The 23,735-nt window shown below is 37.5% G+C and overlaps 3 protein-coding genes across 3 annotated transcripts in view; 2 read left to right on the top strand and 1 right to left on the bottom strand.

Annotated features, from left to right (window-relative positions):
* LOC116406452 overlaps nt 1-21,076 on the bottom strand; it is a 44,618-nt gene extending 23,542 nt beyond the window's left edge. The window contains exon 1 of the mRNA XM_002932644.4: nt 20,901-21,076. The gene's annotated coding sequence lies outside the window, so the exon portion shown is untranslated. The remainder of the gene's footprint in view (nt 1-20,900) is intronic.
* On the top strand, nt 1,972-18,781 carry exo1 (exonuclease 1). Its single transcript, XM_002932617.5, has 14 exons — nt 1,972-2,199; nt 4,485-4,661; nt 5,055-5,174; nt 7,691-7,814; nt 8,355-8,492; nt 9,650-9,862; nt 10,074-10,261; nt 11,542-11,638; nt 12,305-12,479; nt 12,636-12,876; nt 14,648-15,113; nt 15,491-15,589; nt 16,591-16,782; nt 17,136-18,781. The coding sequence occupies exons 2-13, from the start codon at nt 4,501-4,503 to the stop codon at nt 16,777-16,779; spliced, it is 2,211 nt and encodes a 736-aa protein (XP_002932663.3). The 5' UTR covers nt 1,972-2,199; nt 4,485-4,500; the 3' UTR covers nt 16,780-16,782; nt 17,136-18,781.
* Nucleotides 21,077-21,119: 43 nt separating the features above from the next.
* Nucleotides 21,120-23,105, top strand: LOC116406576 (lamina-associated polypeptide 2-like). The gene is made up of 2 exons (XM_031890792.1): nt 21,120-21,215; nt 21,659-23,105. The coding sequence occupies exon 2, from the start codon at nt 21,900-21,902 to the stop codon at nt 22,956-22,958; it is 1,059 nt and encodes a 352-aa protein (XP_031746652.1). The 5' UTR covers nt 21,120-21,215; nt 21,659-21,899; the 3' UTR covers nt 22,959-23,105.
* Nucleotides 23,106-23,735: the final 630 nt, after the last annotated feature.

Here is a 23,735-nt window from a genome sequence, read left to right as displayed (position 1 = left end):
TACAGATGCTAGGAAAAAGTACACACTGTAAACGTGTGGCAACAAGCTGTGCATTACATTTTATGTGCCTTATCAGGTTGCTAGTATTCATGATAACGATTTCTATGTACTTAGATAGACTTTTAGTAAATTTGCAAAAATTGCCTGTTTCACATACATCAGCTACGGCAATTACGTTTATTTATGTATTAACAGGAGTTAATATTAGACGATGGACCGCAATTTATCTTATTTAAGTTAGAATTCTTCCTGAGAAATATTGTGCATAAGTGTATAACCTTAAAATACAAAAAATAAAAAATTTTTGTGAACTTTGTATAAAATACTTGAAAAACTTAGCTCCTAGTTGTTGCTCTGTGCTGCAAGCAAATACAATTGTAGAAATCCAAAAAGTAGGATAAAAGCTTTAGCAGGTTTGCTGCAAAACATTTATTATGGGTAGTGGTAACACAATATGTTTGGGGTCAATACACTTTATAAAAACCACTACCCATAATAAATGTTTTGCAGCTAACCTGCTTAAGCTTTTTTCCTATTTTTTTGGATTTCCACAAACTTAAAAGACAATTTGCAGACTGATATTAAGGCTCCATGTGCAGCCACATTGGCTATAAACGGGGCTACATTAGGGGAGCACAGAAGCAGTCCAATAAAGGGCCATGTAGAGACATAGATTGTGGCGACAGCACTAGTTCAAGGACGGTTTGGGCAAATGTGGGAATAGGATTTTTTTATTGGGGGCCTATTCTACTTACCAAAAACAAGCGACTTAATAAAAAAAACGACTTAAGTAATCATACCTATTACATAATAAAAATGAAACGTGTATATATTTGGGTGCGATATGCACAACAACCAAAAGACCGCTTCACCCTCATGCAATTTCTAAAATGGAAAGCTGGTAAAACTAACTCGAATCAATCCCCACCCCCTGCCATTTGCCTCCAGCACCAAGGAATGAAAAAGAGAACTATGAACAAAACTTTTTTACAGGATAACCCTTTTGAAATAAAAAATAACAAAAGTGATATAAAGGTGATACCAGGAGATAACCAAAGCAAGCTTTCAGAACATTTTAGTTCTTTTTTCAAGCTGATTACAATGAAGCTGTGGTGGTCTCTGATATATATATATATATATATATATATAGTACACAGGGAGGAGCACACCCTATACAAGTCTAAATGCCCTTGGTGCTGGTCAAAAACAAAAATATAATAGAAAGAGTGCCACACTCACAGGGACTTGATACAAAAGAAAAAGTGTTTTTATTGAAAAAATTCCAACATTTTGAGCACAACCAGTGCTCTTCCTCAGGGACAAACCAACAGACCATATCCCAACACCCACAGTAAAAACCCCTACCACATAAAATGGCGCCACCACCTGTCAACTGTACCTAGCGATCGCTGAACTTCAGTGTGTAAATATGATCATCATGTGGAGCAGATCATATCGCCCACCCGGACATGGGTCCTGGGTTTAATACATGATGCCTGTCATCTCCAATAAATAATTATGCTCTATAATCTTTTGCTCCTAGCAACTAAGGCATTCATCACTTAGCACAGTGAAATGCTTGACGTCTCTGACTGGGAACATTCTCTGTATAGTTTTTTGCAACATTTTTTGCAACATATATCTTTTGCAACATGTATCCATTTGCCTACTAGCTACATGATTTTAAACTGTGCTGCACTCTCTCTCTCTCTATACACAAAACATTCATTCAGCTCATGGATCAAATAACCAGAAAAAAAGGAATATCTATCAGTGTGGAAGGTGTTAACAAAGAAGAAACAGAACAGGAGAAAACTCAGAGACCCAGCTCATTTTATCACAACATGTATTTTTGGCGCCAGCGAATATACAAGTGCAAGGAAGCGCAGCCATTTTTGTTAGTGGATCGCATCCTGAGAATATTTGGACATGTGCGGCTCCTACACTCCTAAATATTTTAAACTCATAAATCAACAGTGTCTCGGTGTTATTTTATCCCTGACAAGGAACATCCAACAGCAATCTGCCTGGATACTAATGGACACGTTGCCGTCTACCTCTTCCAACATGTCCGCAGCTATTCTTCCCTACGTGTGATGTAACCGCGCATGCGCCAAGCTGCGCCAAACTGAGAAAGCGCGCCTTAGTTTAAAGCACCCTCTGTGGCTGAGAGAGACAGAACTGCTGCAGGAAGTGGCGGTGAGTTTGTGATGGGTTTAAGCATTCGTTTTTAGCGACATACAGTACAGCAAATCACCCAGCGCTTCATAAAGGGTAGTGTGGGACCTGGACAGTAAAATGTCTGAGTCTGTTTAGGAGCGACATCATTTCTGCATTCATTCATTGCTGGCCAGTCTAAATAACTAGAGATACAGAGCAGGATGTTACACGTCAGAGAACCCCTAGGCAGCAAATGTTCAGCGTTGTACTTGCACAGCCACTGGGAATGAGTACCTGAAGATCCACGATCTGTTTGATATAAAAGCATAGGGCACACTATATTGACAATCTTAATATTGGCTAATTGAACAACTGTAGAACAAGTCCTGTAACAAAGCTAATACATATAAATATATATTAATGTATTCACATCTTCATCTTAAAAGATCAGTACATGTACAAACACCAAGGTGTTACCACTGTCCACACTACTCCCTGCAGTGGTGCATCTTTATTCTGCTTTTGCTGCATTAAACCTGCCAATCCATTTGCTTGTTAGTATTGTACTGCATATTCTTTTGGGCAGGGCTCTCTTCACTTCTTGTATCGGTTATTGATTGCTTTATATGTTACTCTGTATGTCCAATGTATGAAACCCACTTATTGTACAGCGCTGCCGAATATGTTGGTAAATAAATGTTAATAATAATATCCCTGTGGATCAATTGTCTTGGATTATAAAACCAGTGCTGTTTAGTTATGTTGTAAGAACCTTCAGGAGTCCTTTATTTTATTTTTTTTTTGCACTAAGCATAAGGTAGTTGCACTACCTCCCCATTGATCCTTCCACGTCGTGAAGGCCCATCCGGTGTGAGTTCAGTGTACTCATGCTCTATAACAATTCTAGCAGGTCATTGTTTGATTTTTAGCCAAAAAGGGGTATTCTGGGAAAATACTACTGTTCCTTTGGGCCATATAATAAATACTCATAATGGAGCATGCTCCTGCCAAATACTAAGGGGCACATTTACTAATCCACGAACGTCCGAAAAGCGTCCGAATGCGTTTTTTTCATAATGATCATTTTTTGCGATTTTTTTCGAAAATTCTCGCGACTTTTTCGTAGCCGTTACGACTTTTTCGCAAATTGTCGTGACTTTTTCGTAGAGTTAGGACTTGCGCGAATTGTCGCGATTTTTTCGTAGCCATCGCGCCGAGTACGAAAGTTTCGGATTCATTCAAGCTTCGGTATTGTGACTTTCCTTGGGCCAGGTTGGAGCTGCAGAGTGCCATTGAGTCCTATGGGAGGCTTCCAAAATCATGCTAAGTCTGAAAGTTTTGCCTGCAGTTTACGAGCGCTCAATACGAAAAAGTTGCGACAAGATACGAGCAAATCGTAACGGCTACGAAAAAGTCGCGACAATTCGCGCAAGTCGTAACGGCTACAAAAAAGTTGCGTCAATTTACAAAAAAGTCGGAACGGCGACGAAAAAAATCGCAAAATGTTCATTTTCCAATCGGAATTTTTCCCATTCGAATTTGTGGGTTAGTAAATCAGCCCCTTAATGTAGATTAGACAGTCATGCAATTGTGGCGACCCAAAGTTCTTATAGAAAGCCAGGAATTCAAAACCAGGAAAATTAGATTAGATTCTATGCTCTACAGGTCAGGCACATCATCCTCTTGTCTCTTTGTCAGCTCTATGGAAACATTAATGTAATTTTACTATTGATTTATTTGTATTAATTATTGCAATTTGTATTATTGTAATGACCTCCTGCTTTTTTAATAATTCATTGTTCTGCTGTACAGTGCTGTCTATATAAGTAGCGCTATGTAAACAACTATATATATATATATATATAAATATATAGGCTCGAATGACGGCACACACAGGATTTGCAAGAAGAGATCACTGGATCAAACAAAAAGTATTTGCATCAGAGGTTTATTGATTCCAACGTTTCAGCTCCACACGGGAGCTTTCGAAAAGCTCCCGTGTGGAGCTGAAACGTTGGAATCAATAAACCTCTGATGCAAATACTTTTTGTTTGATCCAGTGATCTCTTCTTGCAAATCCTGTGTGTGCCGTCATTCGAGCCTATATATTGTTTTTCCGCACAGGCACCCAGGTATCAACTTTTTTCTTATGGTGTGCAGCTTACTAGCAATTTTTATATATAAATATATATATATTTAATAATTATGTGTAAAGAAATAATACTGTCATTTCCTATGGCATAAGTAGGTACTAGGTTAGATAACTGCTGAATGTGCTGGTGCTTTATAGACTAATGCCAAGTACCTTCTTTTTTTTTTTTAAGCAAGTGCAAATAAGCCATGGGAATTCAGGGGTTGTTACAGTTCCTAAAGGAAGCATCAGAGCCAATCCACGTGAAGAAGTACAAAGGGAAAACGGTGGCAGTGGACACCTATTGTTGGCTTCACAAGGGTGCATTTGCTTGTGCCGAAAAACTTGCTAAAGGGGAACCTACTGACCAGTAAGTGACTGTGCAGCTGAGTTTATGTAATTGTGCACTGACTATTCATCTGCAATAATAGCTTTAGTTTCCCTGTTTAGCTTAAGCAAAAACAGAAACAAGGTTTTGTAATTAAAACAATAGGCAAAAACGATGTTATGATATTTAATGTGTGTCAGACATGCTGTTTACCAAGAGTTTCTGCATTTTTAACAAGTACAGATCTAGAAAACCACTTAAGGATATAGAACTATTCAGAGGGCAAGTGTTTAAATTATCTGCTAACTTTTGCCTCCCATATTAAAGATATGTTTTAGGAGCCATGGGGCTTTGATGGCATATTTTAAAATTAATTTTTGGCAAGTCACAGTTAATTTGCACCTAGTGGAACTAAAGATAATGCTTTTATTTCAGGTATGTTCAGTTCTGCATGAAATTTGTTCACATGCTCCTCTCCTTTGGTGTCAAGCCTATACTTGTTTTTGATGGATGCACATTACCTTCAAAAAAAGATGTTGAAAAAGCAAGAAGAGAGTAAGTTGATACATACTATAGCTCAGCAAATAACTGTAAGGTATAATCTGTACATTAGTTGAAATAGAATTTACCCATTTCAAGACAGTTTGCCTTCTGATTTTTTTACATTTATTCTAATAGTCAAAACATCTTTCTAACTCCATCTTTATGTATTTTTTTTTTCCATCTAAAATCTATTATTTTTATAATTAACATTTTTAGAAATCATTCTGTTTTCTCCACTGTGATTTGATATTGGATTTATCAAAATAAATCATACGTAACATTGCACTTTTTCTCTGAGTGTTAATTATTATTCTCTGAGTGTTAACTAGCAACTAGGTTTTCAAAACTTTTATCGAACACAGGTACAAATGTATTTATAAACACACACACTCTCTCACCAGAGATTTCTTCTGGCCTCCTGCTGTTCTCTACTTTTCTTGCATGGACAGGCAGGATACTGATAGTAACAGCACTGCTGCCTGAATGCAGGTGTCTAGGGTAGCAATTCCCTCCTAGCCCAAGCTTTTTCTAGATGTGGCTATATAAACAATATATGTTATTGTTTGTCAACATAGTACATTCATGCCAGCTGATTTAACAGAAAAATTTGAGTCTCATTCAATCAGGAATGAGACCATCACTATCCTGAGAAACCAACTGACAAGGGCAAACCCAGAACTGAGGTTTATTTAAATGAAATGTGTGGTGAACTTGCATTTTGAAACTAAACCTACTTTTGAAAAAATGCTGGATTCTGTTGTATATGTCCTGCAAATTCCCGCTCAAAACCCTGATCTCATTCCATCTGAGAATCTGTAGCACTGTTTGGAAGTTTAGAGTGCACAAGTGTCATCCAATTAACCTGAACAACATGAAGCAAAGTGTCTAAAGGTTAAATAAAAGAATTGGTTAGGGAACTAAATTCTTTTTAAAGGCATTTTATGATCTGCACCCCCAAAACATTAAGCCATATGAGCAGATGTCTTCAAAAACATTGCTGTTTTGTTGGTGTGGAACACTTCTAGGTACTATTTGATGTCACTTCAGAGATCCTCTTACCTTCCTTTGATTGGCAAGTGATTAGTAAAGCTAGAACTTTATTTCCTCATAATATTTTGGAGGATTGTCTAGTTGCTTTGTGTTCAGCAAGATTTGCCTCCAAATCCAATAGTGTGTGTTTGGCCCTAAATGCACTCGTTTATCTGGCTTAATGGAACTGTCCAGTGTAAAAATAAAACCAGTTAAATAGGTAGGAAATAGATAGACTATGCAAAATGAAAAAAAAATTCAATATAGTTACTTAGCCAAAAATATAATTTATAAAGGCTGGCATGAACAGATGTCTAACGTAAAAGCCACAACACTACTTCCTCCTTTGAAGCTCGATCACCTATCAGTGACTTGAGGGGATCCATATGGGACATAACTGCTTAGTTTGCCTATAAATCTGACCTGTATGCTCAGGATCAAAAGCAAAACCGTTATAGGCTAAATGACTATACTGAACATTTTTTATTTTGCACAGCATATCTTTTTACCCAGTTTTACTTTTACACTAAATGTTCTTAAGAGCTGTCCCTATGCCAGATATCTGTGAGTTTAAGTAATATGCTTTTATTTTGGTAACAGTATCCCCTTAATAAAGCTTTTTTTTAAAGATGATTGATAGAAAGGGTACAGAATTTTTTTCCTTAGCCCATAAATATTTAAAATAAAAATAATTTTCCTAATTTAAAAAATCACTGTTCACAATACAGGGCATATGACTTATTCTAATTTTATAAAATAAAATGCTTAGGACCCACACTGCTTGTGAGAGATGGTTTGGCTAAATTTCTCGTAAAGTTGTAATGTAATGCAAGTGGGGCTTGCATGGCTCAAGTTGAAGTTGCATATGGAAGGTACAAAGCTTTTGCAGTTGCCTGCACATAGTACAAGAACTGGTGTAAAATATAGGATCCTGTTGACATCTTGCTCTTGTAACCTTCTTGGCACAACCTACTTAGGGTAGTGGGTTTCAGCTTTTGTTCCTCCCTTCTCATGCCCCTCCCTTGGGGTCCAACATTTTTTTTCTGTACCACCCTTATCTCACAACAGAAATAAAGGTATAGGAAAACACTAGCATGTATTCACCCCAAATCTCGCCCTAAATGATCTTGAGACTGAGCTTCCATAAGTATCAAGGAGAGTAAATAACCATTTTCCCCAATTATCAGAACAACTGGCCTCCAGGCTGCCTCCTAAGCATAATTTAGGCAGTATGTCTTTCCTTTACAAAATACAGTAGCACCACAATGCTGCAAAATAAGAATATTGAAAAAAACTATATTTTGCAGAATTTTTAAGATCTAACTACTGAAGGTATGCTAGTGCACTGGGACATTTGCCAATCCACAGTAAAAGTAAATAGCTTCAGTTCTCTGTTGTAAAGCCAGCATTATATATAGTATGTATGTGTTTTTCCCTTTTTTCTCTTTTGTGTTGTGTACAAAAGATAATAGAAACTTATATTACTATTTGTGTTTTAGGAAACGACAGACAAACTTGCAAAAGGGGAAACAGCTGCTACGAGAAGGCAAATTGGCTGAAGCTCGAGAGTGTTTTGCACGCTCTGTTAACATAACTAGCTCAATGGCACATGATGTTATCAAAGTTAGTGCTTTTTCCAATATTTGGGTATCTTTGAATAATGAGTAAAGCTTTTTAAGTGAAGCAATCATTGTACCATATCCTGAAGCATCTATTTTTGCAGGGCAAAAAGTTTTTCATTTCTTTAATATTTTGTTTTATAGATGGGATTTTTATCAAATATCATTCTTTAAGATGCATTACACCAGGAGCTTAACAGGACTGTCATCTTAACAGGCTCTAAAGGCCTCAAGTAATATAAACCTGTCTTTTCAATTTGCAGCAAGAACTATCTGTTTTGTCTGGCAGAAGGTTATATATACAGTATTTTCTGGAGGTTTTAATTTCCCCCAGCCCACCCACCTATAAACCTCTGTATTTAAGAACCTTGGTTTATTTCACCAAGAAAGCAAACAAGTGGCTGTTTTTGTATTTGCTCTTTTCATTAAAATATTTTTTTAAATTTATATTGTTATGTAAGACTACATATCACTGTAAATGTGTTTAAGATTAATAACTTATGCAACTTAGCTACTATGATTTGTATATATTTTATGTTTCTAGGCTGCTCGTGCTGAAGGTATTGACTGCATCGTGGCTCCTTTTGAAGCAGATTCACAGTTGGCATATTTGAATAAAAATGAGTTTGCTGAAGCAATCATTACAGAAGATTCTGACCTTTTAGCATTTGGCTGCAAAAAGGTAAAGGTGCTTTAGATTTATCTTAACTTAAATCAGTTGGGATGAATATCTTTGACACTCTTCAAAACATACAATTATGAAATCATCTTGGTTTGAATATTGTGTGGAAGTTCACTGTTCCAGCCAACTCTCACTCTCGCCCATTGGATTTTCTTTTTGTTCCCATGCCTTTTATTTAGAATGTGTTCATGAGAGGTTTCCTTCTTTTCACTAAGCTACAGTATACACAGCTACAGTATAAGGGACAGTAATACCCAACTAGAGCTCACTGATTTGCTCATCTATGCCTTGTGCTGTTATTTCTGGTACTAAGCAAGAATAAGAAGCCAGTTTTACTTTTGTACTTCCTGTCACTTCCTCATTCCAATAAAATTCAGATAAGCTGCTAAAACTAATTACTAATCCACTGAGAAGCCCCTGATAATGAGCTGATCAAAGGCTGCTGCTTAGAGAAGGGAGGAGTTTGTTCAGTGGTAGATAGGGAGCTCTTAAGAAATTGTTGAGTTTGTAAAGGAAAGGTAAAGTTCAGTGAAATGTGCTCTATAATGGCAAAAAATAGCAAAATAAAAAATATATGGAAAATGTAATTTCAATACACATGCCATTTATTTAATTTTTTGCAAAGGTGATTTTAGGTTTATACTGTCCCTTTTAAAAACATTATCAAAGAATGAGCCTTTATAAATGTGTTGTTACCAAATCTAAATAGATATCAAAGTAGAAGATTTTTATTTAGCAACCTAGTGTATTCTTTGGACATTGGGTATCTTGGACACCAATGCTTTCTTAGGTTGCTAAACAGATATTGCTGTGTTATGCATCATTTAAGCAAGTATCTCTTTGAGAGTGCAAATGTAATCACTTTCTCACAGAACTTTTAGTGCACACTATGGCACTCTCCATTATGTTCAGTAGAATGGGAAGATCATGCAGGTGATTAAGGGCAATGTGCCTAGTTAGCCATAGCCCTTTTATTCTCGTACTGGAATTCAAAATCTTTTGAAACACGTTTTTAGTTGCCCTAAATCACTTAATTGGGTGGCAAATGCCTTGCTATTGATTTGATATAGGTCATCAGTGGGTTCAGATGTATGCTCATGCCAAAACAAATGTATCTTTTAATATTTTCTCAAATATATTCATTTTATTTTTTAAAGGTGATTTTAAAAATGGACAAATTTGGAAATGGTTTAGAAATTGACCAGGCACGATTTGGAATGTGTAGGTCGCTTGGTGATGTATTCACTGAAGAAAAATTTCGCTACATGTGCATTCTCTCTGGCTGTGATTATCTTCCCTCCATTCATGGCATTGGATTAGCCAAAGCATGTAAACTTCTGAAAATTGCAAACAACCCTGATATTACCACGGTACTCTTATTATTTTCTACATTAACTTTTATTGTATAATGTGTCGGTGTACTCCTACATAAGTGCCAGAGGATGCCTAGAGAAGCTGGGCAGTGGGTTTTATATTGGAAATGCCAAAATATCGCATTTTGCATGCATAGCATTACTGTGCCTTCTTTCTTTGAGTGTCCTTGCAAATGCTATACCTTCTTTCCATACCCTGGTTTTGCAGGTAATTAAGAAGATTGGGCAGTATTTGAAGACCAATATAACGGTACCTGATGGATACATTGAAGGATTTCTTCGAGCAAATAATACATTTCTTTACCAGTTGGTCTTTGACCCTGTGGAAAGAAAGCTAATTCCATTAAATCCCTATGGGGATGATGTTAATCCGGAAGAATTAAGTTATGCAGGGCCGTATCCTTTTTTTCTTATTTGTTTTTATGGATTTTTAAATTATATTTGTAACTTAGAATATTAGTACATCTCCTTATGGCCCTTTCATTATTGCATAAATGGCTGCAGTAAATAAACACTTTTAGTTACACAGTATATATGACACAGTACAGTATTTGCTTGCCATGCCCTTCAGGGAAAATCTGTTTGGTAACTCTATTTTATGGAGTTATGCACCTCTCTGCTTCTGTTTGTATGTACAAATTAAGACCAGACATAACTGAAAGAATTTTTCCCCTCAGGTCACTTATAGGGGCTGATTTACTTACCCACGAACGGGTCGAATGGAGTCCGATTGCGTTTTTTTCGTAATGATCGGTACTTTGCGATTTTTTCGTATGTTTTGCGATTTTTTCGGATTCTTTACGAATTTTTCGGATCCAATACGATTTTTGCGTAAAAACGCGAGTTTTCCTATCCTTTACGAAAGTTGCGTAAAAAGTTGCGCATTTTGCGTAGCGTTAAAACTTACGCGAAAAATGCGCAACTTTTCGCGTAAGTTTTAACGCTACGCAAAATGCGCAACTTTTTACGCAACTTTCGTAATGGATACGAAAAACTCGCGTTTTTACGCAAAAATCGTATTGGTAACGAAAAATTCGTACAGAATCCGAAAAAATCGCAAAACATACGAAAAAGTCGCAAAATGTTCGTTTTCAAGTCGGAACTTTTCCAATTCGGGTCGGATTCGTGGGTTAGTAAATCAGCCCCATAGTCTTTACTGAATTTTTTTTTTTTTAAACAGTGTCTAGTATCAGTATTACCATAGGTAAACACAGGTCAAGAAGACATTTTAGTTAGCATCTCTTTGAAGTCAACTTCTTGCTAAAAATTAGTTGTCGAGTCAAGCAATAGTCTTACGTGCCTAGAAAGTCTTTTGGAAAATATGCTTTGTTACAGTTCTTTTCTTAAACATAATATTTACAAAGGGATATTCATTTGGTGCCTTTGACGGGGAAATTCATTTGGTGCCTTTGACGGGACCCACCTAAAATCCAGAAAATCAATGATTAATTTTTAATTAATCATTGATTTTCCGGATTTTTGGTGGGTCCCGTTTTTATTAAGAGACTGTTTTTCTCTTTTTAACTTAATGAAATTAAAAGTTATATTTTAACGCCAAAGGCACCGAATGAGTTTCCCTTTGTAAATATTATGTAGTGAGGTAGAAAATACCAAGTGTTCGGCAAAACTGAATATTGAGCCTCTTCTATGAATTACTTTTCTTAAACATGCCATAGAAATATGGGAGACTCGGTTGCCCTTCAGATTGCACTGGGAAATATGGATATCAACACCATGAAACAAATAGATGACTACAATCCTGATAACCCTCAGGTATTTAATGCATATTTTACTACAGTGTCAATTTAAGATCTCCAACATAGTAAAGGGCAACATTATTGGTGAAAACATTTCTGGTAGCAAGCTTATATTCATTTAATCTAGTTTCTATCCCCCTGATAATCTAATCAATATAGACTAGCCCTTGGTGGAGACTTGTGTGTTACACAGGGACATTTGCAGCTTCTATGTAGTTAAACTGCTTTTTAAGTAATAAGTTTCTTCATGGGGAACAAAACTTGTATATATCTAGCCTAAAGGAGACGGAAAGGTACAATCACTGGGGGGCAGCATTTTTGCTAGGCCCACTGCTGAACATTGCAGCTAAATTTGTCAGTTGAGCTGAGGGGGGGAGTGGTTACACTTATCATCCACAGTCAGCGTATGCACAGGCTGTCCTGTTCAAATGCCAGTCTGAGAGGAGGGGGTGAGCTCTGGGTCTAAATACAGCTCTTCCCCATGTCTCTAATTGTCTAAGTATCATTTGCTAGATGGCGAAGAGAATGAATTGTAGGTAATATTTAGAATGTCTGCCAATAACTAGTCTTTTTAATGTTTATTTAGCACAATTATACACCATCGGTTTTCCTTCAATTTATATTGAGAATGTAATTTAATTACTGGAAATGTGCATATTGTAACATTTTATGGTGTGCTTAGCTCTCTCATAGGAGTCAAAGCTGGGACAGTAAGCAGTTAAATCGAAAGGGAGCACATACAAATAGCATTTGGCATACAAAATCTGAGCCTTGTAAAAACAAGAATGAAGAAAAACACAGCCCAAGGGGCTTAATCCTTTCAAGCAAAAAGCAGACAGTGAAAAGGCCGTATGAAGGTATTTGCTACTGAGAGCTTAGCTATAATTTAAAGTTTCTGTACCACCCACTCCTTTTCTATGTCTTTTTTCCCCCTTCCCCACAATAATGTAGATTTGCTTCATTCTCTACATTCTGCTTTTCAAGCTTTGACCTATTTTTATCTTGTCCCAAAGATGGAGTCTCTGATACTGACTTGCTCAGCCAGTATTCATTTTCTAAAAACAAGAAAGCCAGACCAGATAGGGACAGCCCTGTACATCAGGTTCCTGCTAGCACAACAATTTTACAGCCACTGGATGGGGCAAACACCAAAGAACCAAAACACCAACCTAAAACCAGGAATGCATTTGCTACATTCCTGCAGAGGCAAAAGGAAGACTGCAGGTCAGTCTCTGCCACAGGAACCCGAAGCAGGTATGTGCATTCCATCATCTTATTTAATACACGTGGAGTTCTTTTTTTTTTTTTAATAATAACATAATACATAATTAGACAGTTTTGTGGATTATTTTCTCTACTTTACCAAGCAAATCATTTAAAATAAGTATTCCTGCCCCTTTATTTAGCAAACAAAGTCTATTTTTTAAATCTATAACAGGTCCGTAATATGGGCCTTTCTCAACCATGCCACAAAGTATCCAAAGCTAGCTGAGAGATTTCTTTTGCCTTCTTGATCTGTTCAAATGCATACTCCATGTATGGAATGCCTGGAACAATTCTTATGGGCAGTGACCAGGGGCCACCTCACAGGTAACAGCCACCTCAAACAAATGCCAAATGGTTTATTAGTAACTGCATATCTTATATGTTGAGAACATTAGGGGGCTGATTTACTAACCCATGAATCCGACCCGAATTGGAAAAGTTCCGACTTGAAAACGAACATTTTGCGACTTTTTCGTATGTTTTGCGATTTTTTCGGATTCTTTACGAATTTTTCGTTACCAATACGATTTTTGCGTAAAAACGCGAGTTTTTCGTATCCATTACGAAAGTTGCGTAAAAAGTTGCGCATTTTTCGTAGCGTTAAAACTTACGCGAAAAGTTGCGCATTTTTCGTAGCGTTAAAACTTAAAAGGTGCAAAGTTTCGCGTAAGTTTTAACGCTACGAAAAATGCGCAACTTTTCGCGTAAGTTTTAACGCTACGAAAAATGCGCAACTTTTTACGCAACTTTCGTAATGGATATGAAAAACTTGCGTTTTTACGCAAAAATCGTATTGGTAACGAAAAATTCGTAAAGAATCCGAAAAAATCGCAAAATACCGATCATTACGAAAAAAACACAATCGGACTCATTTCGACCCGTTCGTGGGTAAGTAAATCAGCCCCTAGGTGTCTGTTTAAAGCAAAATGGAAGGTAGGTGCATTTTCTTCAGGGGGAAGCTCATCTAAATTATTAAAACAGATCTAACAAATGGGTAATCATATTGTTTTAATAGAGTTTTGCTGAAGTTATACCTTTAAACTTACCACCTTTTAAAAATGCAAACTATACATTTTCTATACAAAATATTGTTCATGAATAAGACATTTCTAAAACACTGAACTGTGACTGTCAAGGTGTGTTAGTATTTGTACTTAAATATGAGCTAAAGAAGGTCTGTAGGTTGCACTGCTCTACCATATTGTAAAAGCACTTTAAAGCATTAGAAAGAATATAAATATTTCCATAAAGTAATCCATTTAGTAATCCATTTGCAGTGCAAACTTACATACGGGATATGGTATCCTAGATTAACTACTCTTTGTAGACTTGCAAATGAATATGTTAGTCTGCCAAACTTGGTGATTTAATAAGATTGGAAATTGCCAAGAAAGGCTTTTAGTATGAAAATCAATGTAGTAGTGGTCAAGGCAAAAGTTATTTATTAGGACATAGAATGGCTTCACATGTCTGCCAGTTGAGGCATATGAGTAAAACACCACTTTGATATCTACTGCATTAATTCCAATAGGATTCTCACACACAATAGTTTTTCTTGGCAATTGCTCAACTAATACCCACAGGGTGGGGTTAAGTTGAGTTATCCTTTCTAATTCAGCTTGTTTGACTTTCCCATATTATATATTTGCTTTTGTACAGCAATCAAACACCATTTATTTATTTATCAGGATTGATTAAGTCATTATTTCTTATTTTATTTATTCATGTATTTATTGCATATGTTTTTCCCCTACATAAGGTTTTTTTACAAGCCAGCAGATGAAAAACCCCACTGTACTTTGACAGATGATGTAAGCCACCTGGCAGAAAAAGACCAGATTGTATGTAAAGGCAGTATTTTGGAAATTCCCAAAGAAACACCTCTATTGGTTGAAGAACAGAATATAAAAACTGAAAAAGAGGATACTTCTATCATCATAGAGGAGTGTAAACAGGGCAATAAATGGATATCTCCTTTGCAAAACCAAAGGCGCTGCTTTACTTGGTCTGGATCACTGGTCAGTGAAAGTTCCCTGGCACCCAAGCAATCTCCCATGTTGCTCTCACTACAAAAATTTAACAGAACAGCTCCTTCTATGAAGGAACATAATGAGGTGGAAAGCAAATGTAATTGGCAAGCCAGTTGTACCAAGTCAGATACAGTGTCACCACTCGACTCAAATGAAAAACTCCTGAAACAGGATATAGAGGACGCTGACTTGGATGTAAGCTATCTGACTTATAATTACTTATGATTACACTTGCATAAGACCCATTATAAATGCACCAAATGCATAATGAGAAATCGTAGATTATGCTATAATAATAGTGCACAGTTTGGTTGGCAGGCTTAGCAAGAAATGAGCTAATAACAGCCTAATTGATTTATTTTTGAAGAAACCTTACAAGAACATTTTTTTTCTTTACATTTCACTAAAGCAATTTTTATGACACTAAGTACTGTTTTGGTTTTATTTGCCTGCTCTGCTGCTAAATTCTCATTCTCAGATTCATTGTTAATTTCCCTTGCTGTATTTTGATAGCTGCAACAGGGTAGTTTGTGACTGAGCATACTGGAATTTTTTTTTTTTCATTTCATTAGGAACCTACCAGTACCCCAGAGTCTCCATGCCAGTTTTCCATGAAAACCTCACCTGTTCACCATTCTCTCTTTCCTGAGGGCATCGCTCCCAAAAGCAAGGTACTCTGACTCAAATGTGGATTTCATAGCAAATGTTAAAATTCATTTTTTTTTCTTGGCCTAAGTTACACCATCATGGGTGATTTATCTTTTTAAATGCTCATCTTTGCAATAGCTGCTAAAGAAATGACAAGGAGTGTGTTTTAAATGTTATATGAATCTCCATTATGGAAAGCTTAGTGCACTCTACAACTTTTAGTCTTCACATGCTTAAAGGAGAAGGAAAGGCTAAGTCACTTGGGGGTGCTAAAATGTTAGGCACCCCCAAGTGACTTTAATCGCTTACCTTGTACCCCAGGCTGGTGCCCCTGTTAGGAGAGAATAGCACCAGCCTGGGGTAGCTGCAGCGCTTCCTCCTTCCTGTATCGCTCGCGCGCGCGCGCGCATGCGCAGTAGAGTGAAAAGACTAACTTTAACAGAGAAGTCGGCTTTTAACTCTACTGCGCATGCGCCTATTGTGTAGTCGCAGCGAAACGAAGCCGGAAGGAGGAAGCGCATCGCTCCAGGTACCCCAGGCTGGTGCTGTTTTCTCCTAACAGGGGCACCAGCCCGGTGTACAAGCTAAGCGATTTAAGTCACTTGGGGGTGCCTAACATTTTAGCACCCCCAAGTGACTTAGCCTTTCCTTCTCCTTTAAGTGTTTTAAATGTTCTCACATCTGGACTCAGGAACCTTTTAGAACCTGTGGATTATTTATCAACGCTGGGCAAATGTTCACCTGGACAGTAACCTACAGCAACCAATCAGTTATTTGCTTTTTCAAGCCAACTGCAGGTACATCAATAAACATTTGACTGGCTGCCATGATTTACTTTCTGGGTTTATATTTGCCTAGTGTTGACAAAAGGGCCCTTGTGTTTCTGAGTATAAATATAACAACCATGGGCATATATTTTCTGTATGGGATGTGATTTATTATGTTATTTAATTTTATATATTTCTGGATTCATGTTTTTTCACTTTCCTAGTGCATAATTTATGTAAGTATTCTTTTCATTTAGGTTCCTGGGCTCCTTAAATCACAGTCTGTAGTTTCTGGACTCAGAACAAAAGTAAAACCAAGGGCACCAGCAAAAGTTAGTGGCTTGACAAACAGAGGTAATCCAAAGGCTGTTCGAAATAATGAAAATAATCCGGGACTGCAAGCAACAATTGGTGACCTTTGGAAAAACTTCAGCTATAAGAAGTAACAGGTTTGTTTTTAATATTTATTCAGTAGACCTTTTTGCTGTAGTTTTACCCCTTATATAGAAATTAATTGCAGTGTTAATGTGTGAGCAAGTGCCTGTTGCTTGGCACTTAAAATAACAATTTAAATTGCTTTACTTCTTTGTAAAGCAAACCTGCCTGCCATTTTTGTTTCTCAGATATGTATATTGGATAATACCATTACATGGGAAAATGTAGAGCGTTTGCTATCTTATATCCTAGGCATGTGCCTATGAACTAGATTTAATTTTGCAATGCCTATAAAGTATTGGTTTTTGCAGATGTTTTATTACTACAGCTTCATGCAGATCTGATTTTCTTCCTTTATTCCTCACAGGTATTAATAGGAATAATTTTGCTATTTATGAACTTGAAGGCTACATGGAGGACTTTATTCAAACAGGCTACAACTCTAGTCATTCTCTGAAGAGTGATTGCTCTACACATTACATGGCAAGCCTTAAACTTCCAGTACAGACCACTGACCTTAAAGGAAATGGATTAATTTTTATGAAATTTCTCGTCAGATTTCATTTTTCAGCTGTAATCGCTGCTAATATACAGAAATGTTTAAATACGGTCTTAATGCCATTTTTGCTGGGAATGTAATTTTCCATCAGAAGCACATTTCTAATAGCGGAACTTTAAGATTTCATAAACTTTCACTGTTCTGGTAGTTGAAACATTCTCCACAACACAGGGTTCTGCGGAGGAATTATTGCGTATGTTAATGCTGAAATGAATGTATATGCATTTAATGTGCAATTTAGCTGCTCTGTATTTTTTTTCAAGTGGAATCACAAACACTGTAAATAAGTAAATGTAATTTTGCCTTTATATATACAATATACAAAAACTAAATGTGTTCTTTATAATGTTACATGTCCAATAGGCCACACTGTCCTTTTTCAAAATAAATGGCAAATAACCGCACTTAAACACGTGCTTGCAGAGTAGATATTAATGCAGTAAATATTTTGGGGTTATATAGTAAAATGGGTAATATTCGCTACAGGTTTAATTGGGTGCCATGGGTTACTGCACTTGCCCAAACATTTTGCCTTTTATTACATAAGAGGGGGTAAGGTATTTAATATTTGATTTTGTCCAAAAAACACAAGCTTCATTTGTAATAGAGTGTAATTAACTAATTATAGTTTTACCGTAATTGTTTTAAATTTGAGACTTTTTTTTTAAAGAAAAAAAAAAAACGGACCTAAACTATATTGGGAATTAAAAAGAAAAATAATTTCCACAAATAATCCACAACAATTTCAAACAGACAAAATTGCATCACCTGTACACTGTTACATATGTGACAAAAATTCTATGCACATTGGTTTTAGATTAGGCTTCCTGGCACTACGGGGCATACTTTATAAATATTCCTCTTTCTCAAATTAAGAAAATACCCTTTACTTTAGTGAGAAGCAAAATCATACACCTGCCCATAGGAAACTTCTAAATATACATTGCATGTCTTATGTTGGCTCAACTGTTATCCAGCAAATGCCTAACAGACTGCATCCATTAGCTTCCTCCAACATGACCATTAAGCAAGCATATCACCAGCAACTGTAGCTCAAATGTATGAGTAACTAGCACCCTGACTGAGTTTGAGCATTGTTACTTGGGAATGTGTTTTTTTTCTGTTTTGAGCTTATGGCAGGGAATAAGGATACATATTCACTAGCTCTGCTTAGAAAAAGGATAGTAGTGTGAAAAACTGCAATGGTGTAAGTAAATCCCATTTATTTGATCCTCAATCATACTCTAGTCTACGGTTTATTTCAGGAAAACATCTTTGCTATTCTGGCCTTAATGACTGTATTGCTACTCTTCTGTTTCTTTTTCAATTGATACTCAGTTGTATATATAGAATATGTTTGAGTGAACTTGTCAACTGTACATACCTGTATATGGTCTATAAAATAACCTTGCTCTTTGCACAAAAACTAATAAATAATTTTTTAGAATTTTTTACAAATTTGGTGGTTGTTTGAGCAATACATTTCTAGAATATAGGTTCCTGATGGTATTATTGCCAGTTGTTTACTATATTTTTTGTAAACACATGAATTTGTTTTATTGCTGTGCTAAAAACTACATCTCATTGCACTAAATCTGCGTAACGTATAAAGAGGGTGCCAAGAAATTATAGATCAACAAACTTGCAGCTGGCTTTGAAAGCTTCTGCATTCTAGTGAAAAGGCTGATTCTTTTTTTTTTTTTTTTTTTTTTTTAAGAACACAAATTTTTTAGGAAACCTAGAAATGGGATCTCCTATAAAGGAAAATTTCATTTTTTAAGTAACTTTCCATTGAACATTTTCAATGGTTTTAAGTATATTTAATTGTAAATGTCATGAAACAACTTGGCACAAGCCAGTTAACAGACCTGTAAGAAAATTTGCACAGTTTCAAGAACCAGAACAGAAGGAGAAACAAATAACACCTATTTCCATTAATTATACAATGCTGCGGAATATGCTGGCACTTTGTAAATGTGTAATATAATACACACGAGCCATGAATATCCATGAATAAATGATATGCTTATCAATGGTTCTTAGTAATGTCATCAGTAATAACTGGTGCTGAATGACGTAATTAGTTACATGACCTGAGTTTCAAGACAAGTATAAGCATTCTGCCTTCGGCCTCATGCTTTTATATGATCATGTATATGAGCATTTTATTGCCAATAGATTAGCAACAACAGTGCCAGCTAGAATGCTATGTTTATTCTGCAGAATGCTTTATAGCCTTAGAAGCTCCCTCTATTTAAAGAAACTAAACCCTAAAAATCAATATGGCTAGAAATGCCAAATTTTATACACTGTACTTACTGCACCAACCTAAAGGTTCAGCATCTCTATAATAGCAATGATCCAGTTCTTTACAGTTGTCATAGGAGCTCCCCATCTTGGATTTAGAAGTGTCAGTGACACTCACATGCTCAGTGTGCTCTGGGCAGCTGTTGAGAAGCTAAGCTTAGGGGTTGTTGCAAATTATCCAGTAGCACATGAGGCTGCCTTGTCATAAAAGCTGATGCTACAGGACTAAGTATTAAATTGTCATACTAACTGCACTGGTTTCAGAGCTGCATTGTACTAATAAATATGTAAACTGATAATCAGCATTATACTATATTTATATTCTGTGTATACTAGAGATGCACTTAATACACTATTTTAGGATCTGGGCAAAACCTGAATCCTTTGATAAAGATTCAGCCAAATACTGGGCCAAATCCAAACCTTAATTTGCATATGAAAATTAGGATAATGAAGGACTAACGAGAACTGCATGAAAAAAATTCAATTTAGGATTACTGCTGAAAAAGGCCGAATCGAATCCTGGATTCAGTGCATCCCTAGTATATAAACTATATCAGTGATCCCCAACCAGGGGCTCATGAGCAACATGTTGCTCACCAACTCCTTGGATGTTGCTCTCAGTGTCCCTAAAGCAGGTTTTTTGTTTGTTTAAATTCCTGGCTTGGTGGCAAATAATACCAAACAAAGCCGTCTAAAATATGAGATTATGCACTGAGGCCTTATTTTGGCACCCCCATAATTTTTTATGATTGTGTTGCTCACCAAGTCTTTTTACATTTGACTGTGGCTCATGAGTAAGAAAGGTTGGGGATCCCTGTGATTCAGTCCCTAGGCTCAGTAACTCACAGCAGCCATCTGCAGTGAATCAGCAGGAGAGAAGATGGGGAGCTACTGGGGCATCTTTGAGGGCACAGATCTTCCCTGTTTAAGGGCTGTGGTTGCATTGGGCTGGTACAGAAGCCCAAAACATAATGTACAACATATCTAGCTTACTTCAGTTTATCTTTAGTTCTTCTTTATAACCCAAACCCCAATAAAACATAACACACCAACTAGAGGTGGAGACAGACCACAGTTTTCCTGGCCATCCTCCGTCAACATAAATTCTTTACTGATGGGTTTCCCTGCTGGTTCCCAGCCTGGACAGAAGAAAGGGTTAAATTTCCAACCCTATAAATCCCTCCTCCTACCAACCCAAGACAGTCTTTTTTCTTCTGTCCCAGCCTGGGTCAGACATGTTTGTTTGTCTTTTTAGGTACTTACAGTCACAGAGAGATTACTGGGCTTTCATCTCTGCTTATCTTACTGCAGAGTCCTCCGCCGTAGCCCCTGTCCTGTGTAGCAACAGCGTTGCTAGGAGGGGGAGTCCCCCTGGACTCGTGAGGGGGGGGCTGTATTCTGCTGCGATCAGCAGCTCCTACTTGCGCTCAGGCGCTTCCTGGTTGGGGCGGCGCCGTCTGATGACGTCACGCTGATTTTAAAAGTTTTCTGCAGCCACTCCACACGCTGCCTGGCATCTGAATCAGCGTGCTCCGCTATGGATCCGGCTGCCCCTAAGAGAACTGCTCCTTCCTCTGAGTGAGAACAGGCAGGCTATATGTTGTTTCAACATGCCTATGCCTAATATGCATAACATTATTGAAGTGCAGTATGTATGCCGGTTTACTCATGTACGATCTGTACTGTGGCTATGGGAGTTCTCCTAGTATTTTAATACTATTGTTAAATGTATGAGTGCAGTATTTCTGCCCCTAAGTAAGACCCTGTTGTGTCTGCTATAATCTATTGTGGGCTCCTAATACCATCAATGATTTGTTATGTGTTCATTTATTGCACTATAACTGCCCCTGTGAAGACCTATATATCCACTGTTATCTATGGGGGTAATGCTGTTACGTTCTTAAACGTTTTATTTATTGCAGTATGACTGCCCCTAAGGTAGAGCCTGTATTTCTGCGGCAGCTTCTTTTAAAGTTTTCGGATAACATTTTAAAATGGTTATTTATTTATATTTATTGCAGTGTGTCTGCCCTTATGGAAGAACCCTTTAAGAAGGGAGATAAACATGAGTCTGAGAGACGCTGTAAAGCTTGTCATAACCCTGCTTTAAAGGATAAAAGAATTTGTAAAGATTGTTTTGCTGAATTAATGCCGAAGGAGATTGAGGCATCAAATAAAGACACAGAGAGTCCATCAACTTCTGCTTCCTTTCCTAATCAGCAATCCCTCATGTTATGGATTTAAGAAGCAGTTGCTCAAACCATGAAAGAGACTGTACAATTAAATACAGAGCCTCCACTAGAGGGCTCAGATACAGTGGTTCACGAAATTTCTTCAGACAATGCTTCTTCATCGGAGGATGAGGAAACTGGAGAGGAGATTTCAGTCTTTGATTGGAGACATTTGAATCCTTTAATTAAAGCAGTTCGGCGAACCCTTAACTTGGAGGATGCAGACCAACCATCCACCTCCCTGCTATTTTCCAGAAAGAAAAAGACTGTTTTTCCTGTGCATAATGAGGTGCAAGAATTAATGAAAGCAGAGTGGTCTAAGATATCTAGAAGGATTCCAGTGGAGAGGAAAATTGAAAAGCTTTTTCCATTTGCAGATGAAGTGCAAGAGATATGGACCACCCCTCCATCAGTTGATGCCCCAGTGGCAAGGCTTTCTAGGAAGACAGCATTACCAATCGATGACATCTTTGCCCTAAAGCACCCGATGGATAGAATGGAAACAGAGCTAAAAAAGTGTTATATGTCCGCTGGCGCAGCATGCAAACCAGCAGTGGCGCTTGTTTCAGTGACTAAGGCCCTCTCCCTTTGGACAGAGAGTTTAGAGCAGGCTGTGAAGGAGAAAACTCCTAGAGAAAAGATCCTTGAGCACTTGGAGGATTTCAGAGTCGCATCTAATTTCTGCTTAGAGGCCGCACTTCACTTGGTTCAACTATCTACGCGGGCTATGTCCTTTGGAGTGGCAGCATGCAGAGCCTTGTGGGTTAGATCCTGGTTTGCAGACACAGCTTCCAAGAATTCACTCTGTAAGATGCCCTATGAAGGCAAGCGTTTGTTTGGTAAAGCTTTGGATGATATAATTTCTAAATCAACGGGAGGAAAAAGTACCTTTCTTCCTCAGACACGGCGTTTTCGTGAGTCCACGAAAAAACAATCAGATACTTTCTTCAGACGAAGAAATGATGCCAGATCTTACAGACCAGGAAGAGAGTATAGAACCTCTACATGGCGTTCAGGGCAGAACACATACTTTAAATCTCCCAGAGTTAAGCAAACTAGATCTCCCAAGTCTACAGCCAAAACACAATGACGGTTCGGATGTCCAACCTCCAGTGGGAGCAAGATTATCGGCCTTTCAGGATGTCTGGACAACAGAAATTCAGGATGCATGGGTGATATCCATAATTCTAAGAGGGTACCGCCTAGAATTTCATCAAAAGCCTTTGCTAAATCATTTCGTTTCTACCATTCTACCTCGCGATTCTCAAAAAGAGATTTTCTTTTCCATTATCTCCAGCAGCTCATGCTAAAACAGGCAGTCACCCTGGTCTCACCTCCAGAGCAAGGAAGAGGATTCTATTCTCCTCTCTTCTTAGTCACAAAAGCTACGGGAGACCTACGTCCCATTTTAGATCTGAGGATGCTAAACAAGTTTTTAAAAAAACAGACTTTCAAGATGGAAACCTTAGCAACGAGAAAGTCGATGATTCGTCTAGGAGACTGGCTAGCCTCTCTGGACCTAAAAGACGCTTATTTACATATTCCGATTGCTCTGGAGCATCAAAGATTTCTGCGGTTTTGTCTCAAAGATCAGCATTATCAGTTTCGCTGTCTTCCATTTGGGCTGGCAACCTCGCCCAGAACCTTCACGAAGGTGCTGGTTGTAATCATAGCCAAGTTGAGAGGATATGGAATACAAATTTATCATTACCTCGACGATCTTCTTCTGGTGGCAGGAGATCCAACAATCTTACGTTCCAATCTTCAGGGGACCAGAGAAGTGTTGGAGAGGTTCGGTTGGATGGTGAATCTAGCCAAAAGTCAAGTGGTACCTGCTCAGAGGATGATTTATTTGGGAGCCCAAATA

The sequence above is a fragment of the Xenopus tropicalis genome, chromosome 8 (assembly GCF_000004195.4).
Source record: "Xenopus tropicalis strain Nigerian chromosome 8, UCB_Xtro_10.0, whole genome shotgun sequence".
NCBI lineage: Eukaryota > Metazoa > Chordata > Amphibia > Anura > Pipidae > Xenopus > Xenopus tropicalis.
This window is presented reverse-complemented; position numbering and strand designations above follow the sequence as displayed.

What these genes read in the sequence shown, in the direction of transcription:
- exo1 (XM_002932617.5), top strand. Translation starts at nt 4,501, where the DNA reads ATGGGAATTCAGGGGTTGTTACAGTTCCTAAAGGAAGCATCAGAGCCA. An exon ending in TGGCACATGATGTTATCAAA is followed by an intron (nt 7,815 to 8,354) that starts GTTAGTGCTTTT and finishes TTATGTTTCTAG; the next exon opens with GCTGCTCGTGCTGAAGGTAT. An exon ending in GCCACAGGAACCCGAAGCAG is followed by an intron (nt 12,877 to 14,647) that starts GTATGTGCATTC and finishes CCCCTACATAAG; the next exon opens with GTTTTTTTACAAGCCAGCAG.
- LOC116406576 (XM_031890792.1), top strand. Translation starts at nt 21,900, where the DNA reads ATGAAAGAGACTGTACAATTAAATACAGAGCCTCCACTAGAGGGCTCA.